At 48.6% G+C, this 20,832-nt stretch overlaps 1 protein-coding gene across 1 annotated transcript in view; it reads left to right on the top strand.

The window, feature by feature from the left end:
* CSMD2 (CUB and Sushi multiple domains 2) overlaps positions 1-18,270 on the top strand; it is a gene marked incomplete at both ends in the record, with an annotated part of 613,548 nt that extends 595,278 nt beyond the window's left edge. Inside the window, 10 exon segments of the mRNA XM_080690534.1 lie at positions 436-609; positions 803-876; positions 3,463-3,574; positions 4,182-4,361; positions 7,853-7,915; positions 10,286-10,447; positions 15,069-15,181; positions 16,371-16,458; positions 17,748-17,886; positions 18,111-18,270. Of these exon segments, the coding sequence (XP_080546660.1) occupies positions 436-609; positions 803-876; positions 3,463-3,574; positions 4,182-4,361; positions 7,853-7,915; positions 10,286-10,447; positions 15,069-15,181; positions 16,371-16,458; positions 17,748-17,886; positions 18,111-18,270 (1,265 nt within the window).
* Positions 18,271-20,832: the final 2,562 nt, after the last annotated feature.

Raw genomic sequence — 20,832 nt, 5'->3', positions numbered from 1 at the left:
CTCTTCTCTCTCTCTCTCTCTCTCTCTCTCTCTCTCTCTCTCTCTCTCTCTCTCCCTCTCTCTCCCTCTCTCTCCCTCTCTCTCCCTCTCTCTCCCTCTCTCTTTCTCTGAATGCTGGGGATTGAGCCCAGGGTCTCGAGCCTGCGCTCTACCACTGAGCCGCACCCCCCCCCCCCCCCCCCCGCCCATCCATCTCAGCATTGTAACTTCCCTGAAATGTACTTGGATGCTAATTAGTTAGCTCCCTGGGCGTGGGAAGGAGGCGCTCAGAGCAGCCACGGGAGGCAGGCAGAGGCACTGATCATGGCGCCCCAGTTACCACAGTTCAGGTAGAACCTGGAGAAAAAACGGTGCCAACAACAAAGGCAGGCCGGGGCAGGTGGAAGACTCGGCTCTAGAAGGCAACTTGGACCCACCTCTCTCCCGTCTCTTCAGCTGTGTTCTGCGGAGATCCTGGCGTACCGCCCCGTGGGAGAAGAGAGGACCGAGGCTTCTCCTACAGGTCATCTGTGTCCTACTCTTGCCAGCCTCCTCTGGTGCTGGTGGGGTCTCCGCGGAGGTTTTGCCAGTCGGATGGGACGTGGAGTGGCACGCAGCCCAGCTGCATAGGTGAGGGGACCTGGGGCGGAGCACCCCGACTGGGGGAGCCTTCCCTGGGGCCAAGATGATGGCTCCCTTCCTGGCCTTTGGTAGGGGATGAGTCAGTGGCTCCATTTTCTTTCCTTATGCCTGTATGTCAGAGTGAGAGGAAGTGGGAAAGCGGGGTGACCATGGGGTCTGCTTCTCTGTTTTGGCCATGCAGATCCCACGCTGACCATGTGTGCAGACCCCGGCATGCCACAGTTTGGAATCCAGAACAACTCCCAGGGCTACCAGGTAATGAGACCAGCCAAGATGTGGCCTTTCTGCCTCCTGTCCCTTCCTATCACTGTTAACATCTGAGACCCAGGGACCGTCCTGGGAATAGCGCACAGGCAGAACAAGACCTCAGAAACTGGAGAAAGGAAGCGCTCTGCCCGTTGAGTCGTGCTCCGGGGAGCACCCTTTCAGAAACAGGAGGCGCCAAGTCCATTGGCGAGAAGACGTCTGTAGAGCCACGAACACTTTCCGCAGTACTGGGGTTTGTAAATGCCGAAATGAGTGAAACAGGTGGACCTTCTGTCCTTGAGGTACCCACGCCCCAGCCACAGACCCAAGCTCACAGGGCTAGTGGGAGGCTGCAGGGCCTCACACGAGGCACATTGGCCAGAGGGCCATCAGTCAGGATGGGGCCCCGGGCACATCTCGGACAGCCAGAGCAAGACACTCTGAACAGAGAACAGGAAGCAGATGGCAGGAGGCTGCTTGAGACAGGACAGGTAGCTAGAGCCCAAGATGTGCCCAGGAAGGTATTGAAGACAGACCTAGAAATGGCAGACCAGGCCCTAGTCATGTGACCCTGCTTCCTCCCTCAGTCTGTACTCACACAGCAAAGGAGCCGGGGCAGGAGCTGTCCTGGGTGCCAGGGACGCACATGATGGGAACAGGCAGGAAGGGGCTGCTATGGCAGAGCTGCCTGACTGGGGACAAAAGCAAGATCCCATCCAGGCAGCACCACACAGGGTGCTGTGAAGGGCCTGAACAGGGTGTGCTGCTCTTTTAGGCTGGGTAACTAGGGAGAGCCCTCCTGGAGGTGACATTTGAACCGTGGCCCCGTGGTGAGAAGGGCCAGTGTTCTGTTGTTAGTGCTGGCTGACATTCATGGCCCGGGGACGGGGGAGATGGAGTCAAAGAGCTTGGAAACCTGTGAGGCCTGGCTGATGAGGTTGGATATTCACGTACTCTGTGGCCCAGAAGTTCCACTCCTGAAAACTCTACTCCAGAGACACTCTTGCACATATTACCATGGAACAAGGACAACTGGTACAGTCACAGGATGGATTATTATACAAAAGTAGAAAAAATGAACCACAGTTTATGTGATAGGGATGAATCATAGAAACACACTGATGAATGACAAAGGCAGCATGCAGATTAAAACCAATAAAGGCTCACTAAATTGTTTACAGATATGTGTACACCCACGTGACAGAATTGCTTGCTAACAAGATAAGGAAGTTAAAGACACGAAATTCAAGATGGTGGCTTCCACGGAGAGGAACTGAGGGATGGAACAGGGACCTGGATTGTGACAGTGATGCTCTTAGTGTTCGAGCCTTTAGTTGCACGGTGGCCTTGTTTACAGTGCCCATTTTATTACTACGTCTCATATCTCTATCTGTTCCATGTAGCCTTTTCTATGTATCAGATATCACATAATACTTTGGGCAAAGAGAAGGGCATGGGCCGGGTCCTGCAGGGCCCTGAGGCCAATGTATTTTGGATTTTAATCTAAATGTCACTTGAAGGCAGCTCAGTCTGATTCATCGTTTGAAATACCACTCAGGCTGCTGGGTTGAGAATGAGTAACAGAAGGGTTAAGAATAGAAGCACTAAGACACACGTAGGACGCTGTCATCGTGACCAAAGTAAAAATAAGGGTGGCATTGTGTGAGCGTCGCGACAGTGGAGACAGCAGTGGGACCCTGTGTGTGCAGTGTACATGCAATATCCCCCATAGAACTAAGAGGACCTGGTGATGGGCTGGATTGAGGTGTTGAAGGAACCAAATGGGACTTGAGGACTTTGATTTACACAACCAGATGGGTAAAGTTGCCACTTGCTGGATCAAATGATGGAACTTAAGAGGAAAACGGGCTGGGGGTAGAGGAAGGAGGTGGAAATGAAAGTGTTTCATGCTATGTACATTTGCTCCAGGCGGCAACAGGGATGGTGGACACTTGAGCCCGAAGTAGAGCAACCCAGTCTGTGGTGTTGGAGAGGGAGAGGTGGGGCTGGGGGCTGCGGGGCATCGTGTCAGACAGGAGCGGAGAGGGAGAGCACAAATGAGCAGAGGGAGCACCGGAGCCAGGTGGCAGGGAGGGGACACATCTGTAAAGAACACAAGACTCCCATCCTTGGGAATTCATACTCTGCCAATAAAAAGGACACGCACTCAAGTGGTTGTTTAATTTTATGCGGTTGATCACATTGTATGAGAGGCTCCATTCCACCATCACATGTGAGGGTCACGACATTCCAGGGTAGTTGAGGCATGGTGGTCATCCCTCTAGATGTCGGAAGTTTTAGCGTTTCATTCTGTGAGCAAATCTAGAAAACAGAGCTCAGATCCAGGATCTTGGGATGCTGCCCATGACAGTCTTCTAAGAGCACCCATCTGGCTCAGGGATTGGATGAGGCCCCATGGTAGAGGCCTGACATCAGCTGTCACAAAGGCTCAATAAGTTAACGAGCAGGCAGAGAAGCCTGGTGTGGCTGCCGAGGTGACCGCGTGGTAGGCGTTGGGTCATGGGACGTGGTCAGGTGCCTGGAGTGTGAGCGTTGCTGGATGGGGAGTGATGGGACTTTCTGTTCTTGCCACAGGTGGGAAGCACAGTTCTCTTCCGCTGTCAGAAAGGTTACCTGCTTCAGGGCTCCACCACCAGGACCTGCCTCCCCAACCTGACCTGGAGTGGAACCCCGCCTGACTGCGTCCGTGAGTGCAGCCTCCGCTCCGATCCCAGGCTTCTGCATCTTCCCGCCCCAGCTGGGCATCCTGGGACCTGCTTGAATGCTGCGAAAGACAGGGAGCTCACAACTTCCTATTGGAGCCAGTATTGATCTCTCTGCAGTGCTCACCTCCTGGGCAATAAACACATTTCCACACAAAAGCCTTTCTAGAAACTGAAGGCAATCTTTATCCCTTAGCAAAAAAAAAAAAAAAAAAAAAAAAAAACCCTATCCCTTGTTTATGTGTAATCAAAAACTTCAAGTCTTATTTGATTTCTTCAACATCTGAACATCTAAATCCAATCTTCCACAAGTAACTGCTAAAACTAGCTGCAAGGAGATTTACTCCACCTTCCCTCTGGCTGCAGGGTTAGGTTCCCCCAGCATTGGCCAAGCCAACAGCCACGTGATATCCATCCTGGTCATTCCCAGAAACCTTGATGTTGGGGGAGGAGACTGGGAAGGGTGGTGCTGGGCATGAAGGGCCTGGAGAGGAAGGAAAGGGAGGTTCCATCTGGAAACAGGGGGATGACAGGAAAGACCCCTGAAGACCCCAGCTCCTGAGGTTTAACAATGCCTTTCCTCTCTCCCAGCCCACCACTGTAAGCAGCCAGAGACACCAAGCCATGCCAACGTTGGGGCACTGGACCTGCCCTCCATGGGCTACACGCTCATCTACTCCTGCCAGGACGGCTTCTCCCTCAAGGGTGGCTCGGAGCACCGCACTTGCAGGGCAGATGGCAGCTGGACGGGCAAGCCCCCCATCTGCCTGGGTGAGTGACCAGAGGGGGCACCACGCTGGCAGCAGCGAGGGAGGGAGAAATGGGACTCCCAGGAGGGGCCCTGCTTCGAGTCTCTGTCTCCTGAGGCCACACAGAGCAGCCTGAAGAGACACAAACTTAACCCGTCCCAGCTCTGGGTCACCACCTTGTACCCACGCTTAGGCTCGTTCAAAGGGACAAAGCTGGCTCTTGCCCCCGCCTGAAATCTTATATCCCTCAAAAGCACTGCCCACCAAGATGCCCCACCCTCCCTCTCTCTCTCTTGTTCTTTTTTTAAAACTAATGCCTAAATATTATCCATATTTTTAGATACCCGTGGTATTTTAATACATGTATTATTTAATATAATATGTATTTAATATAATACATATATTATTTAATATTCAAATCTGGGCAAATATATCAATCTCCTCAAACAATCATCATCCCTGCTCCCTCCTCTTCATCCATGCCTCTATGCTCATGATCAAGCAGTGGAAGACACAGCCCTGCCCTACAGGAGCTCATACTTGGCTGCAAAGACAAGATGTGTTATCAGATGCACCTTGAGGAACACAGACATGCACTGAGTGCTGGGGAGCAGGAGGATGGGCTGGCCTACAGGAAGGCAGAAATCAGGGAAGGCTTCCTGGAATGCGGGATGTCAGAGTCCAGTCTTAAGTGAAGGATGTGTTTGGTGCTGGGCTGGCCCTGCATGCTCCGCTAGATGCTGACCTCAGTACACGTACCTGTGTGTCTTAATGCACTCAGTCCTTACCATCACTACAAGACAGGTACTGGTCCTATCTCTGTCTAATATCTGGGGAAACTGGGACAGAGAGAGGTTAAGCAATGTGCCCCAAGGTCACCAGCTGGTAAAGGGAAAGATCTAAACTTTTGACAATCTACCTTTAGGGGTCATGCTCCTAACTACCTTGCCATCCTGCCCCTCAAACACAGAGAAAGCCAGGCAGGGTGACGCATGCCTGTAATCCCAGGAAGGGAGGCTCACACAGAAGGATCGCAGGTTTGAGGACAGTTGAGGGCAGCCTGAGCAAGTAATGAGGCTCTCATCAACCTAGTGAGACCTTGTTTCCAAACAGATTTTTTTTAAAAAAATAGAACTAGGGGTATAGCTCAGAGGTAGAATGCCCCTAGGTTCAATCCCCAGTATCACACACACACAAAAATAAAAAACTCACAAAGAAAGATTTCAGGGTCAGAGCCTCAGAGCCTTCATTAGAGTTAGAACTTAATAGCATTGTTTTATTTTCCTGGTGTGGACAATTGGACATTATATTTGTAGAAAGTGCTATTTGTTTTTTATCTTTAATTATTAATATCTTAAAATTCATTGACACATTTGTGCATATTTATAGGGTACAGCATGATGGTGTCTAATGATCAAATCCGAGTGACTAGCATCTCCATTTCTTCAAACATTTATCATTTCTATGTGTCTTCCACATAGGTGGTAATATCAGGGTTCTTTTTAAAAAAATACATTTCATATTTGCTTCTTGTGGCAGCAAAACGTACATAATACAAAATGTCAGGTGCACCGTTCAGTGACACGTAGTACAGTCGTGAGCTCATGAGATCGTACAGCCATCAGCGTTACGCGTTTCCAGAACTTCTTCGTCATCCTGAACAGAAACTCTGTGCCTACTAAACAATAACTTTCCATCTCTCCTCCTAATCCGTGATACCCCCTATTCTACTCTCCATCTTTGTGAAGTTGCCTGTTGTTCATAGGCAACTTCATGTTTGTGAATTTAGACAATATTTGGCCTTTGGGGTCTGGCTTATCTCATTTGGCTCAGCGTTTTCAAGATGCATCCGTGTTCAGGTATATGAATCTCATTTGTATTTTGCTTTGTTTTATACAAATAAAGTATAAAATAGGAGCAGAATGGTAACATTGCGTGTAACATTTTGAGGAGCTGCCACACTGCTTTCCAAAGTGGCTGCACCGTTTTGTGTTCCCACCTGCAGTACACCGGCGCTCCAGCTCCTCTCCATCCTTGCTGTCACTAGTGACTGTCCATCCTAAGTGGATGTAAAGTGGCATCTTGAATTCAAGTTTTGAATCCAATTATTTGTGTGTGTGTGTGTGTGTGTGTGTGTGTGTGTGTGTGTGTGTGTGTTACTGGAGATGGAACCCAGGAGCATTCTACCTCTGTGCTACACCCCCAGCCCTATTTTTTTTTATTCTTTATTTTGCAACAGGGTCTCACTGAGTTGTGGAGCACCTCACTAAATAGCTGAGGCTGTCTGCAAACTGTAATCCCTCCGGTCTCAGCCTCCCAAATGCTGGGGTTACAAGCCGGCACCACCACTCCCAGCCTCCTATTTTTATTCTTTATTTTGAAACAGGGTCTCATTGAGTTGCAAAGGGCCTCACTAAGTAGCTGAGGCTGTCCTTGAACCGTGATCTCCGGTCTCAGCCTCCCGAATGCTGGGGTTACAAGTGTGCACCACCACGCCCAACTCAATCCAATTATTTTTAATTGACAAATATTTGTAGGTGTGCAGCAGGATGTTTTGATGTACGTGTACATTATGCAGTTGCTAAACCAAGCTAATTAACATATCTACTGCCTCACATGAATGTCTTTTTTTATGGTAAGAACACTTCAATTCTACTCTTTTAGCCATCTTCAATCTTTATCTTTACAATCTGTATCTTTATCAGTACACTGATATTGACTATATTCACAATCACACGCAATAAATCTTGAACTCATTCCTCCTGTGTAACTGAAATCGTATACCCTTTGACCAGCATCTCCAACCCCAGCCCTGTTCCTATAAGTTTGACTTTTTATATTCCACACATAAGTGGGCTCGTGCAGTTCTTGTCTTTCTGTGCCTGGCTTATTTCATTTAATATGTCCTCATGCTTTCAGGACAGGATTTCCTTCTATTTAAAAGCTGAGTAGTATGTGTGTGTGTGTGTGTGTGTGTGTGTGTGTGTGTGTGTGTGTGCATGCGCGTGTGCGCATGCGCATACGTACATAGATGATGGACAAGTGGGTTAATTCCACATCTTGTTTACTATGAAGGATGCTGTAGTGATCTTGGCAGCGCAGACATCTCTTCTGCATGCTGATTTCAATTCCTTTGGGCATATACCCCGTAGTGGGATGGCTGGATCATTTGGTAATTCTATATTTACATTTCTTGCTGACTACTTCAAGAGTATGATAGACGCTGTTATCCTGTTCTGTGATGCAATAATATATACTCACATATATGGCTATGTCCTAAAGCTTTATTTAATGTTTCAATAACTATCACTGCTGTAATTGATTTTCTATGTAATGTTTTGTATTCTATTATCTGAGATGGGTCCATAACATCACCAGACCTTCAAAGCAGCCCACCTCCTAAATTTACAAGATGAGTTCAAAGCAAGACTTCAGAGAACCCATTGACTTAACGTCAGACAGAGTCTAAACCAGAGGCTGACCCTGTTTTCTTCCATTGTCTTTCCCCAGCAGAGGTCCGGCCCAGTGGGCGACCCATCAACACTGCCCGGGAGCCGCCCCTAACTCAAGCCTCAGGTATGTACAGATCATTGGTTCAAGAAACAGGAAGCACGTCCATCACTGAGCCAGAATCATGCACTCGAGTTACTGAGTGCCCAGAGGGAGGTCCTGGAAAGTAACTGTAGACTGAGATAGCTTTCTCCACCTTCCTCCCAAGCCAGGCAGACAGGAGGACAACAAGATGAAGGAGGCAGAAACCCCACGTGGAAGAAAGAGCCAGGGCCTCCCAGAAACACAGCCAGAGCTTAGCTCTGGGACTGCCGGTGACTATAGCCTCTCCCACCACAGGACTGGCTCACATGTGGTCATACAGACACACAGACCCAGGTGCTGCCTGGCAGCTTCCTGGAACTGGTGACCTCTTTAAGACAGGTTTTGTGTCTTTGGAACTGGACAGAGAACCACAGGTGTGCCTTAATTGAGGCAAAATTATTACAGACTCTCACATCCTCTTTTGAACTTCTACTTTCATTTACCGATGTGTTAGAGTCTCATCACTGTAACAAGTAACTGAGATAATACACTGATGCGCAGAAAAGGCTTCTTTTAGCTTACAGTGTTAGAGGTAAGTCCACAGTTGGTCGGCCCAGTGCGGTAGGGCCTGTGGCAAAGCAGCACATCATGGCCAGAGCACTAGTGGAAGAAGCCCATCCACCTGTCAGGTGCAAAAGAGAGAGAAGAAAGAGGAAGGGAAAGGGTCCTGCAGCCCTTCAAGGATACACCCTCAGGGCCTGAAATCCCAGGAGGCCCCACCTCTTAAAGGTCTACCACTCCCAACAGTGCCACACGAGGTCTAGTCCTTTAACAAACGGGCCTTTGGGGGACACTCCAGACCCAAACTAGAGCACCACGCTCGCGTGTGTATTGTGCAGGAAACAAGGCCGGACCTGGCACCACCGGCTCAGCTCAAGTGTCGTTTTGCTCACCGACCATCTCTGTCCTTGGGCAAACGAGCCTCGCTCTCTAAGCTTCAGTGTACCTTTTGGTAAAAAGGTGATCAAAATTCTTGCCTCGGACGATTATTACCAGGATAGAGAGCAGCTTTCATAGCTCTTGTTCAGTCGGTGCTGGTATGTGCTCAACACCATGGCACGTAGCTTGCATTGCTAAGTGAGTCCTGTCCGACGGTGTCCGTGATGGGGTGGGCGGGATGGCCCCCACTTCCCGAGCTACAGGTGTGGCCCACACAGCTGAGGGGGTCACGGCTCTTACACATGATCAAGCAGCAGGCAAGGGACAGAGCTGAGGCCGGAACCCAGGCCCGTCTGACTGGGCCTCTCCTCCACACCAACGTTGCTTTTCTCCTCTTCTTCCCTTTCTCCATCTTTTAACCCCTTCCCTGCTTTTATCTCTTCTTCTTTTTCTCCTTTCTTTTTCTCCCAGTTTTCTCTTTTTTATATTTCATTTTTAATTGACAAATAATAAACAGGGTACAATGTTAAATTATGATATATGTATGTGTTGTAGTATAATAACACTAGCTAACATATCCATTACCTCACCTAGTTATTTTTTGAGAACATTTAACATCTCCACTTTGGGAAATTTTGAAATATGCAATATGTTACTCTTAACTACAGTCACAGTGCTGTAAAATGGATCTCTAAGACTTATTCCTCCTGTCCAGATGAAACTTGGTGCCCTTTGACCCAAACCTCCCGTCCTGCCCCTCCCGTCCCTGCCCCCGGTAGACGCCATTCCACTCTCGAGTCCTGGGTGTTGGACTTCTTTCGCTTGCTCACACAGGTGGCATCATGCAGCATTTGTCTTTCTGCCCTGACGTTTTATTTAGCATAATGTTCTCCAAGTTTATCCACGTTGTCACAAGTGACAGAGTTTTATTCTTTTTTTTTTTTAATGTGTATGTGATACTGGGAATTGAACCCAGGAGAATTCTTCCTTGAACTTAACCCCCAGCCCTATTTTTATAAAACTAGATCATGCTAAGTTTTTGTGTGCTGGCTCTAAACCTGTGATCCTCCTGTCTCAGCCTCCCAAGTACAGGGATGACAGTGTGTGGCCCCACGCCCAGCTGGATTTCCTTCTTCTTAAAGGCTGAATAGTATTCCATTGTGTAAACATACCTTGTTTTCTTTATCCATTGATCTCTTGATGGGCACTCTGGTTGTTTCCACAACTTGATTATTGTGAATAGGACTGCAGTAAAACTGGAAGTACAGACATCTCTTCAGCATGGTGGTTTCTGTTCTCTCTACCATCTGCTCTGAGACACAGGAAGCTCACAAGGGACCCAGAGCACTCCACCACTCCCCCCGCAAGTTAGGCGTTAGAGAAAACACCTCATGACTGGGCTGGGACCAGTCATCGGGGGTCCCCACAGGAATCACACGTGTCCCTCTCACGTCTGCTTCTCAATCCCTCTAGTTCCTGGGGATGTCTTTGCCAAGAATTCCCTATGGAAAGGGGCCTACGAGTACCAGGGGAAGAAGCAGCCGGCCATGCTCAGAGTGACTGGCTTCCAGGCTGGCATCAGCAAGGTCAACGCCACTATGATTGACCACAGCGGTGTGGAGCTGCACCTGGCTGGTAAGGAGGAGGGCGTGTCCGCGAAAGCAAGGCGGGTGGGAGAGGCGAGGGGCGGGAGCCTTTGCAAGGACTGGTTTAAGGGCTCCTGTGAGGATGGTACTTGTCTGGTGGGCAGGGGAAGTGAAGCTGTCTCTTCATCTTGACCACACTAATGAAAAGGTTGAGTGGCAGACATTAACTGGAATATGTAAAGAACTCTTATATAAACAAAGAGAAGAGAAACTGCTACCCCTAGAACTGAACCAAATATAGTGGCCAAATACAAGAAGTCCAAGTACAGTCAGCCAGTAAACAAAATATTTTTCCAGGATTAATTGAAAAATTAAAAAGAAACACAAGGTGTCATTTTCTTTTTTTTTAATTTTATTTTATTGGTGCACTGTATTCATACATCATAGTGGGATACAAACTTTTGTAGACATACATGCACACATTGCCCAGTCAGTCCCTACCCGATCCCCACCCCATTCTCTCCCCATCCCTCCCTCCCATGCTTGGCTTAGTGGTTGACATCTAGTATTATAGCAATATCCAAAATTAAAAATGATAATCTCACATAACAGTTTCATTTGTCTGATGCCAAGCTTTTGATGATTTAAAGATAACATTTCAATATTTCTTTTTGCTTTCTTTCTTACCAGAGCATATTTTTTCCTGTTTTTTTGGTGAAACTATCATATATTTATTTTTCAGAAAAAAATCTATCCTAATATGGAATATGAATTCTAGATACCCAAAACGATCTTGAAGAAGAACAAAGCTAGCAGATATATATTTTCTGATTTCAAACCATATAAAGCTACAATAATTGAAACAGTGTAGTACTGTTCTAAAGGCAGATATATAAACCATTGGAGTTAAATACAAGCCTAGAGCTAAATTCTTCCCTATATTGTCAAGTTATTTTTGACAAGGTTTCCACGAACATTTGGTGGTAGAAATAATATTCTTTTAACTAAATATTGTTGAAAAATAATAATTACATGGAAGAGAATAAAATTGGACCCTTACCTAATCCCACATACAAGTATTAACTCAAAATAGATAAAAGACCTAAATATAAATCTTAAGACTATAAACTTTTAGGAGAAAATCCGGGTCATAAAACCTCACAACATTGAAATTGGCATTGATTTCTTGGATATGATTTCAATGGCACAGGCAACAGAAGAATATACAAACTCCCTAAAAAATAAAAAAAAAATATTGTATATCCAAAGACAATGTAAACAGAGTTAACAGTTACTAATAGAATTGGATAAAATATTTCCAAATGCTATATCTGAAGGTATATTAATATCCCAACTAGAAATCCTAAAAATTAACAACAATAAATGCAAACAATACAATTTAGAGATAGGTAAAAGACTAACATAAATAATGAATCTCCACAGATAACCAATCTTAGTTGTCTGTTGGATGGAAATTCTTGTTTCTCTGGTTCTGGTGAGTGTTACCTATTTCTTCTATGTAGTTAATCTCTTTGAGTATTTTCTCTAGCGCTGGTTTTGAAGACATAAATTCCTTCAGTTTCTGTTTGTCATGGAAGCTTCTTATTTCTCCATCTAATTTGATAGAAAGTTTTGCTGGGTAGGAAATTTTTGGCTGGAAGTTGTTTTCTTTCAGAGTTTGGAATATGTTACTCCAAGCCCTTCTGGCTCTCATGACTTGGTTTGGGAAGTCTGGAGTGATTCTAATTGGTTTGCCTCTGAATGTCACTTGGCCCTTTGTTTTTGTTGCCTTTAAGATTCTCTGCTTGGCTTCCACATTGGTCATTTTGACAATTATGTGGCGTGGGGATCCTCTTCTCCGATCCTGTCTAAAGGGAGTTCTATAAGTTTCCTGGACCTGTGTATCAACCTCTTGCTCTATGTTTGGAAAATTTTCTGCTGTTACTTCCTTGAAGAGATTGTTGATCCCTTTGGTTTCACTTTCTTTTCCCTCCTCCATTCCAATTATTCTTAGGTTAGCTCTCTTAAGATGGGCCCATATTTCTTCAATGTCAGATTCCTGCTGTCGGATATTTTTTTCTAGATTAGAAACTATGCGTTCATTTTTGGATTGCTCATCTTCTAAGAGCGAGATTCTGTTCTCCATGTGTTCTAATCGGTTGTTTGTGCTTTGAATTGAGGCCTTTACTTCATTAATTGCATCTTTTATCTCTTTTTGGCTCTCTCTGAGTTCTTTTCGAAGCACCTCTATTATTTCTACAGTTATTTTCCTAATTTGATCTTCTAGAAATCTCTGATTTTCTGTTTTATCGGGTTCTGATGTTGTGGGGTTGTGGGCGGTATTCATTGCTCCAGTATTATTCCTCTTTCCCATGATTTCGGATGCTTGTGCCTTCTCTGGGTTCTTCCCTTGGGTCACTATGACTTCACTTAAGGTGTTCTGGATCTCGAGTCAGTAGTATCTCAGACCCCACTACTCCTTTACTGGGTTTTATCACAGAGTCTCCGACCCAGGGAGTTGATAGAGGCTGCTTTAAACTATGGGGGGTGCCAGGTTGCACGTTCTCCTATGGTGTGATATCTCTGCCACCACCACTCCCTCACTGGGTACAGTGAGGTACAGTACTGGGATTTCTCCTCTGTGGCCCGCAATTTGACTCACTGTTCTTGAGTACGCAGATGTAGCTGTACTGGATTCGGCGAATTCACTGCTGCTGCCGCCGCCGGTGGCAATATGGCGCCGCAGCCACGCCCTCGGCCATGAGGCTGGCGTATTTTTTCTTCTCTGGTTTTGATTTCCACTCTGAATCCCTGCAGCATGTGCTGAGCTCAGCCACTGGGAGCTTTAAATCCTCTCTGCGCCGAAAGATCCTGCCTGGCTGTTCCGCAGCGGCTCACCTTGGCTTGCTGTAGCCGTCCGATGAGTTCGCCGCTGCCGCCGGCAGTATGGCACTGCTGCCGCGTCCTCGGGCGCGTGTGTCTCCTCTGTGGCCCTGAGCTCTGTTCTCAGTCTGCTTTCTCTCTGGAGCCTGGTGGTTTTTTTGTTTTTCTGGTGATGGTGTTTTCTGGCTATGAAAGGCGCTGGTTTTGTGGTAATGGAGATTGGTTGTTAGCAGGGCTCTTAAGCCCCGCTTTTCTCGGTCGCCATCTTCCCGGAAGTCCCCACAAGGTGTCATTTTCTACTGATCCCATTAAACTCAGTGCTGAGCTAACATGATAAACCTGAGTGCTGGTCAATTTCAGCAGTAACAGTCAAGGTATAAAATAGTAGCATTCTAGAAAACAATTTGGCAATTCATATTAAGATCTTGAAAGTGATTTGACTCATTTATTACATTTCTAATAATTTTTATCACAAGAAATTGACACGGAGAGAGTTCAACATTTATGAATAGGCAATGTCTCAGCCAGGTATGGTGGTGCCTGCCTGTAACCCCAGTACTTGGGAGGCTGAGACAAGAGTATTGTACAGTCAAAGACAGCCCCAGCAATGTAGCAAGACTCAAGCAACTTAGCAAGATCCTGTTTCAGAAACAAAAAAATAAAATAAAAGGGCTGGGTATGTAGCTCAGAGGTAGAATGCCCTTGGGTTTGATCCATACAAAAAAGGATGTTCTCTTTAGAGGGTTCTTAGTGTTACAAAAAGCTAGAAATACAAAATTTCCCCCAAATAAAAGGTAGGTATTATAGTTAGAGTATATATGCTGGATAAAATATTATGCCAACTTACAGGGATAATACTCCTTATAATACATTTAAAATATGACTCCATTTTCTTCCCTTTTTTGGCACTGGAGATTGAACTCAGGGGCATTCTATATACCCCCTAGTCTTTTTCATTTTTTATTTTGAAACAGTCTCACTACATTCTTTGCTGAGGCTGGCCTTGAACTTGGAATTCTCCTATCTCAGCCTCCCAAGTACTGCAATTACAGGCCTGTTCCACCACACTTGGCTTGACTCCACTTCATATATATATAATTTCATATATATATATATATATATATATATATATATATATATATACAGAAAGAAAACAGGAAATATTTACATGAAAATGTTAACAGTAGTAATTGCTTATGAATGAGATCAGAAGTTTTTTTCTTTCTTCATATATCTCTGTATTTTTTTAAAGTTTCCCCAATCTTCAATTTTTATAAAAATCAGAAAAACTATCTTAGAAAGCAGGTGTTTCTTGGCTAGCTGGATAAATGAACGCACGTGCTAATGCACAGCCCACATAGACTCACGCCCACTCAGTCATGCGTACACACATGCACACGGCCACATGCACGCATTTGCTCTATTATTTATTCATGAACATTCTCACATACCCCCTATACAAGCCTTCCTGCACCTGCTGAATTATAAACATGCCCATGTGCTAACAAGCAGATCCGAATACACAAAATCACTTTCTCTCGTGTGCATGAGTAAACGGGACCAGTCTCCACCCAGTAATCCATATGCACATTCTTGCCTGTACCCACACTCAGCCCACACTAACTCACACACAACACTACACTCCCCTCCTGACAGGTATGCAGAGGAGGCGCCCGCCAACATCTACCCACGAAATTCCCCCAGGCCCTCTCGCCCACATACCCATGCATTTGGTTTATCAGTTTTGTACATCTTTCAAGTGTACTCCCCAAACTTTCTTTCCCCAGGAAATTACAAGAAAGAAGATTTCCATCTCCTGCTGCAGGTCTACCAGATTACAGGGCCTGTGGAGATCTTCGTGAATAAGTTCAGAGATGATCACTGGGCTTTAGATGGACATGTAAGTTCAGCAAATTGACCTTCCCGCACCCCACCCCATTCCCAGTTCCCATATCACTGGCAGGAAGGAGGAAGACAGAAAGGTGTGGAAACTCCTAGGATCAATATAGAAAGTAGGAGGAGGTTCTCCATGGGGCCAGATCTAGAAGCAAGGGATTCCTGGTCCGGTAATAAAATGGACAAAGGAAAACACAGTAAGAGCCTAAGGACTCAGAGTCCAGAGGGCCTCCGGTCTCTCAGAGAGAGGAGTAAGTTCTGCTGTTAGAGCAGGAAGCAAAGGGTTAGCGGTCAGGGGTGTAAGTGGGTGGGAACTGGGAAAGGGTGAATTCCAAATGACCTTGACTATCTATTCCCATTTGAGGGTGTGAACTGTGGGTGATCTGGCACAGCTTAAGAGACCAGGACACAGTGGAGGGATGGAACTTCCTTGCATTCCCTTTTAGGAGAGGCATTACATTCTCCAGCATTCTCAAGGTGGAAGCCAGTCCCAGGTAGAAGAGTTGAGCTTGGTGTCCCCTACCAAGTCTTGGCCTCCCTGCCTTGGGTCGCTGTATCTAGACAGAGGAGGATGGAAAAGAGCAAGAGGTCACGGTGGGCTGAGGCAGCAGAGAGCTGCAGGGTCACGGTGCCTCCTGAGGGTTAGGACTAGCTAGCAGGGCACTGTGGCTGAGTGACTTGCTTCATAAACCCTTTAGAAGAGCCAAGTGACCTCTGTGGGGGCTGGCGCCTACACTGGGTTCCCAGGTGTGCCAGAGAGTATCTACGGATCCTCTTGGGCATCCGAGTACCAGCCAACTTCAATAGTGGCAGTCCAAAACCTGAGCAGGAACAAGAGATTCCACCATGCCAGGAGGGCTTCCAGGTGTGAGAGGACAGCTGGGACCTGGAGCGGGCAGGGCAAGACACAGACGAAACCAGAAGAGAGCTGCGGGGCCCGGGCCATCTGGAGCCACTGCCGATGACAAAGGCTAACGATAGGGACCCGTTAGACAGACCGGTGTGTTTTAGGGGACTCAGGGAGGCCAGCCCAGAGGACATGCCTGGGTGTGTGCAGAGTCATGTGTCTGTGTGTTGGAGCAGCCTGTCTGGCAGCAAGTAGCTATGAGTGTGTCTCTGGCTAGGCAACGGGCATTCTAGAAGCTTCTAGCATGCCTTCCATCTTGCTCTCTCCTCCCCCCACCCCACCACAGGTCTCCTCAGAGTCCTCCGGAGGCACCTTCATCTACCAAGGCTCTGTCAAGGGCCAAGGCTTTGGGCAGTTTGGCTTTCAGAGACTCGGTAACTCGCGTTTGTTCCCTGGAAGTGTGAGCTTGTGGTGGAAAGGAAGTGATGTCCTGGGGTGGGGGCGCTGGCTGAAGAAGTTCAGCATGTGACACTAGGGTTCTTGGCCTCGGGGATCTGGAACACCTCTGAGATTCTGGTGAAAGCTAGGACATCTCTCTAGAAACAAGCCCAGCTCTCTCTAGGCCTGACACACTCAGCCTCTGCCGCAGCTTCCTGCTGGGCCTGGGCCTTAGGCTCCTGCAGTACTCAGAAGGTGGCCCAGGGCCGCTCCTGTTTGTGATACGCCTCCTCCCTGTCCCAGTCCTGGGGGCTGCATCCTCTCTCACAGATGAGGAAGCCGCGTGCCACGGAGGCCGCTCCCCTCTGTGCCTTCCTGGCCTCTTGGCTCCAAGTCGTTCAGGCCAAGAGTCCTCATTTCAGAGGCTGGTCCTGACCCGCACCCTCTGACTGAGGCAGGAGGGGTCCTGGCTCCTCAGGAGCACTGGAGGGGGAAGCAGGAGGCAGTCATGGGTGCTTGAGCACCAGGCTGTACCCTGGACACTAACGCCCTCGTTCCCCGTGGCCTCTGTCTGCTGGGGCAATCCCATCTTCTCATCCCTCCAATGGCCAGAAAGCTCTGCTCTGAGCAGAAGTCAGCCTCTCTGTGTTTCCCTCCCCACTGCTCTTCTCCAGAGTTGTCGGGACTCTGTCCACTCCCACACACAGCAGCCCATCAAACAGGTGCAGACAGTTCCCCAGCCCCACGACCAGGCACACTGGGCCAGACCCCAGATGAACTGTTTGGAGTCCACAAGCAACTCCCTGTCCCTGCCGCACACCTGTTCCTTCCGGCTCCCCCACGCCCTCAGTTGGGTGGGCACTCTCAGGGGCCTGGGTTCAGACCTGCTCACCCTGGGCTCTGGCAGTCTCTGATGAGAGAGACCCTTCAAGGAGGGGTAGCCTCAGCCCAGCCCCACTTCAACCACAGCGGCTCCACCTCATCTGTGTTGTATTGTGGCTTCTTCTGATAAAAGCTTCTATGGGCAAGATGTAGAGATTCCCAAAGGGCCAAATCCCTTTAAGGTCTTGTTTGGAGACATGGCTTCAGGTCCTTCTGTGGATGGATTGTCAAGGGATGTCTGGGCTTGAAAGGCAGCAGCTGGGCTCTGGCAGGGGACCTCTGCTAGCCCAGGGGGACTGGGTGGCACCTCCCAATAGTGGGCAGTGGGTTGGAGTGGTGGATGAGACAGGCCGCCGCGGGGGGTGTCTCTGTGACTTGATAGCTGTGCTTTGGGATTTTGCAGACCTCAGGCTGCTGGAGTCAGACCCAGAGTCCATCGGCCGCCACTTTGCTTCCAACAGCAGCTCCGTGGCCGCCGCCATCCTGGTGCCATTCATCGCCCTCATCATCGCGGGCTTTGTGCTCTATCTCTACAAGCACAGGTACCTAGGGAGGGAGGAGGCACCGGAGGGCAACAGCGGAAGCCAGCCCATCCCCCACCCATCCCCAGCCCCCTTTGCTTAGCAGAGGGTAGCCATCTGCAAGGAAGAGAAAGCCCCTCGAGTCTGCAGTCTTCTTCCCCCTGGAGCCCTGAGTGTGTGTGTGTGTGTGTGTGTGTGTGTGTGTGTGTGTGTGTGTTTACATTAAGGTCACTCTCTATTTCCAGGAGAAGACCCAAAGTTCCGTTCAATGGCTACGCGGGCCACGAGAACACGAATGTCCGGGCCACATTTGAGAACCCCATGTACGACCGCAACATCCAGCCCACAGACATCATGGCCAACGAGGCGGAGTTCACAGTCAGCACAGTGTGTACCGCGGTATAGCCCCCAGGCCCGGCTGCCGCCCTGCCGCCACCGAGAGCCCCGCCTCCAGCAACCGGTGAGAAGCGGCGGGCGGTGGGCAGGTGGGCACAGGAGTGGGACACAGGTGTGTGCGCATGCGCAGGCTCCCGCCACCTGGAGACACGCCCACACCTCAGATGATTGACAAGAAGGACTGCACAGTGAGCTCCTGTGTACTACAGGGCCCTGGGCTGCCACCCGCAGATCTAATGAGACACACACACACACACACACACACACACACACACACACGCATTTACCTCTGAGATAAATAGCTACCATTGGGATCCCCGATGCAGATGAGAAAACTGAAAACGGTGCATAAAAATTAACGATCTTGACCGAGATCACCCACGAAGTAGTGAGCTGGGTGAGAATCCAATCGCCAGCTGGATAAGCTAACCCACAAGGGGAAAAAAAGACCACAGAATAGGAAAACCATGTTCAGCTGGGTCTGTGTCCTACCTACGCCCCACCCCCAGTTAGTGAAGATTAAAAACCGGAGTAAAGGTGGAGCCATGAATCTTTTTCATTCTCCCCTGCTCTGTCGGCTTTGCCTCTTCTCTCCTGCCTCCTCCTGCGCCCCCACCCCGCGCCCTTCCTTCTTGTGCTGCTAACTCTACTGCGCTTGTTCCCAGCTCCCCCGGGGCCAGGCGGGCGCTCCCACGAGCACAGCGCCCAGTGCCCATCTTCGTCTGTCTCTCCGCCTGTGTCTGCCACCGCTGGGATTCGGGCCCTCGCCGCCATCTGCACCGCCACCCTGGAGAGGACTCCCGCTGTGCCCTGGCTTGGAGCAGTCAAGAAAGAGGGGCTGCGGACAGAGGAAGGAAGCCCGTGGGTTTAATATAGCAAAGCAACCTGTGGATGTGCGTGTGTGTACGGCCTGAGCACACACAAACACATACACCTCTCCTTGATTTGCACCCCACAGAAGAGAACACAAAGGCTTAAAGAAGAGATGTGGGCGTGGGAGATGCCCCGTCCGGGCTCCCCACCAACACAGAAGAAACGAAGGGAGAGATGCAGTCAGCTCTCAATCATGGCCCCCTCCAGTCCCATGTTTGAGGGCAGAGAATGCATTTAGTAGGACAGGTTCCAAGGGTCAGTATGCAGGAGCCAGCTGTCTGCAGATGGACAATCCTATCTACACAGTGACAACAAGGGTTACCCCCAGGACAGGGAAAAAAATCTTCCGAAATAATTTGGTAATCAGTTTCCTTATTTTTGCAAACATAATTGCATTAAGTTCTAAACCCGGTGAATTAAAAAGTCATGAGGGTCCTGGGCAGCACTGGAAAAGAGGGATGAGCCCCAGAAGATAGAGTGTGACTCTGGCCAGGAGCCCAAGGTCACATCCAGCTGTCAGCTGATCAAGAAAAGAGAAGACTTGTCTGTGACCCAGAAGGGGCAGCAGGTCTGAAGACCACAGGAAGGTGCTGGAGGGGACAGTAGAGAAAGCCTACCCTGCACCCGAGAAACCATGGCCACCATGTACTGGGTTCTTCTCTGTGCCTAATATTTTACATGTGTTATTTCTGGTCTATACAACACCACCAGAACAGGATTTGTTGCTCCCATTTTTATAGATGAGAAAAAAAGAGGCCTTGGGAAGGTTAAGGAACATGAGCCACAGGATAAGCAGGGAGTCAGGATGCAAACCCCAGTCACGCTGACCCCAAAGTCCGCTCCACCCACTGGCAATAATCCAAGTTTAGAAGGGATGCCACAGATAGGGAGGGGTGGGTGAATCTCTACCACAGCACTGTGGCCGGTCCCGCAGACCAGCAGGGGACACTTGTGTCCACTCTGGGTTCTGCTCTCTCTGCCTGGGAAGCATCAGGACCGGGACCTAGTACCCCTAGCCTCCCAGAGTTGGTGAGGGACCCTGGACTCCCCGAAGCCCCTGACCACAGCAGACAAGAGACCTGGTCACTCCTGGATCAAAGGAAAGTGAATGAAAGAAAGTCGTACTCTGCAGCTCCTTGTGAGTGCATTTGATTTATTTTGGTAGTTTTATTATTCTTGGGTCATTAATGGATTTCTTATGAGCTTTGTTGGGAAGCTCCTAAGGTTAGGAATCAAAGTATGGCATTTAGAGCCACTTTTTCTGTCCTTGGAAAGGTCCTCCTGGGCATATACCCCTATGCAAGTGTGACTGCCAGCACCGGATGCTCCTATGGCATACTGAAATAACAGCTTGAAATGTGCAGGAGTGGAGGGGCAGGGCCACCTGGTTCTTGAAGAGTTAAGAGATCCAACTCATTGGTGTTAGGATGCAGTAAAGTGAGAGGTCTCAATTTTCAGCAGATGGGGTGGAGGCCAACAATAGCAGGAGCCCACTCCAGCCTGCACCCTTGGGACACAGCACCCCCAAGCTAGGTGGGAGAGGGCCAACCTAGACACGCAACCCACTCACCTCTTTTCATCCCTGGAAACAAATGCAGGAAGCTCTCTGCTGCTTCTTCCCCTGCTCACTCACAACACCCCATGGACTCCTCCAGTGCTGCCTCCGCTCCCTCCGGTGTCTCCTTGTGAAGAAGTCCC

This window comes from Muscardinus avellanarius, assembly GCF_963383645.1.
Source record: "Muscardinus avellanarius genome assembly, chromosome: 3".
Taxonomy (NCBI): Eukaryota; Metazoa; Chordata; class Mammalia; order Rodentia; family Gliridae; genus Muscardinus; species Muscardinus avellanarius.
Note: the sequence above shows the minus strand (reverse complement) of the source record. Positions and strands in the feature narration are given on the sequence as shown.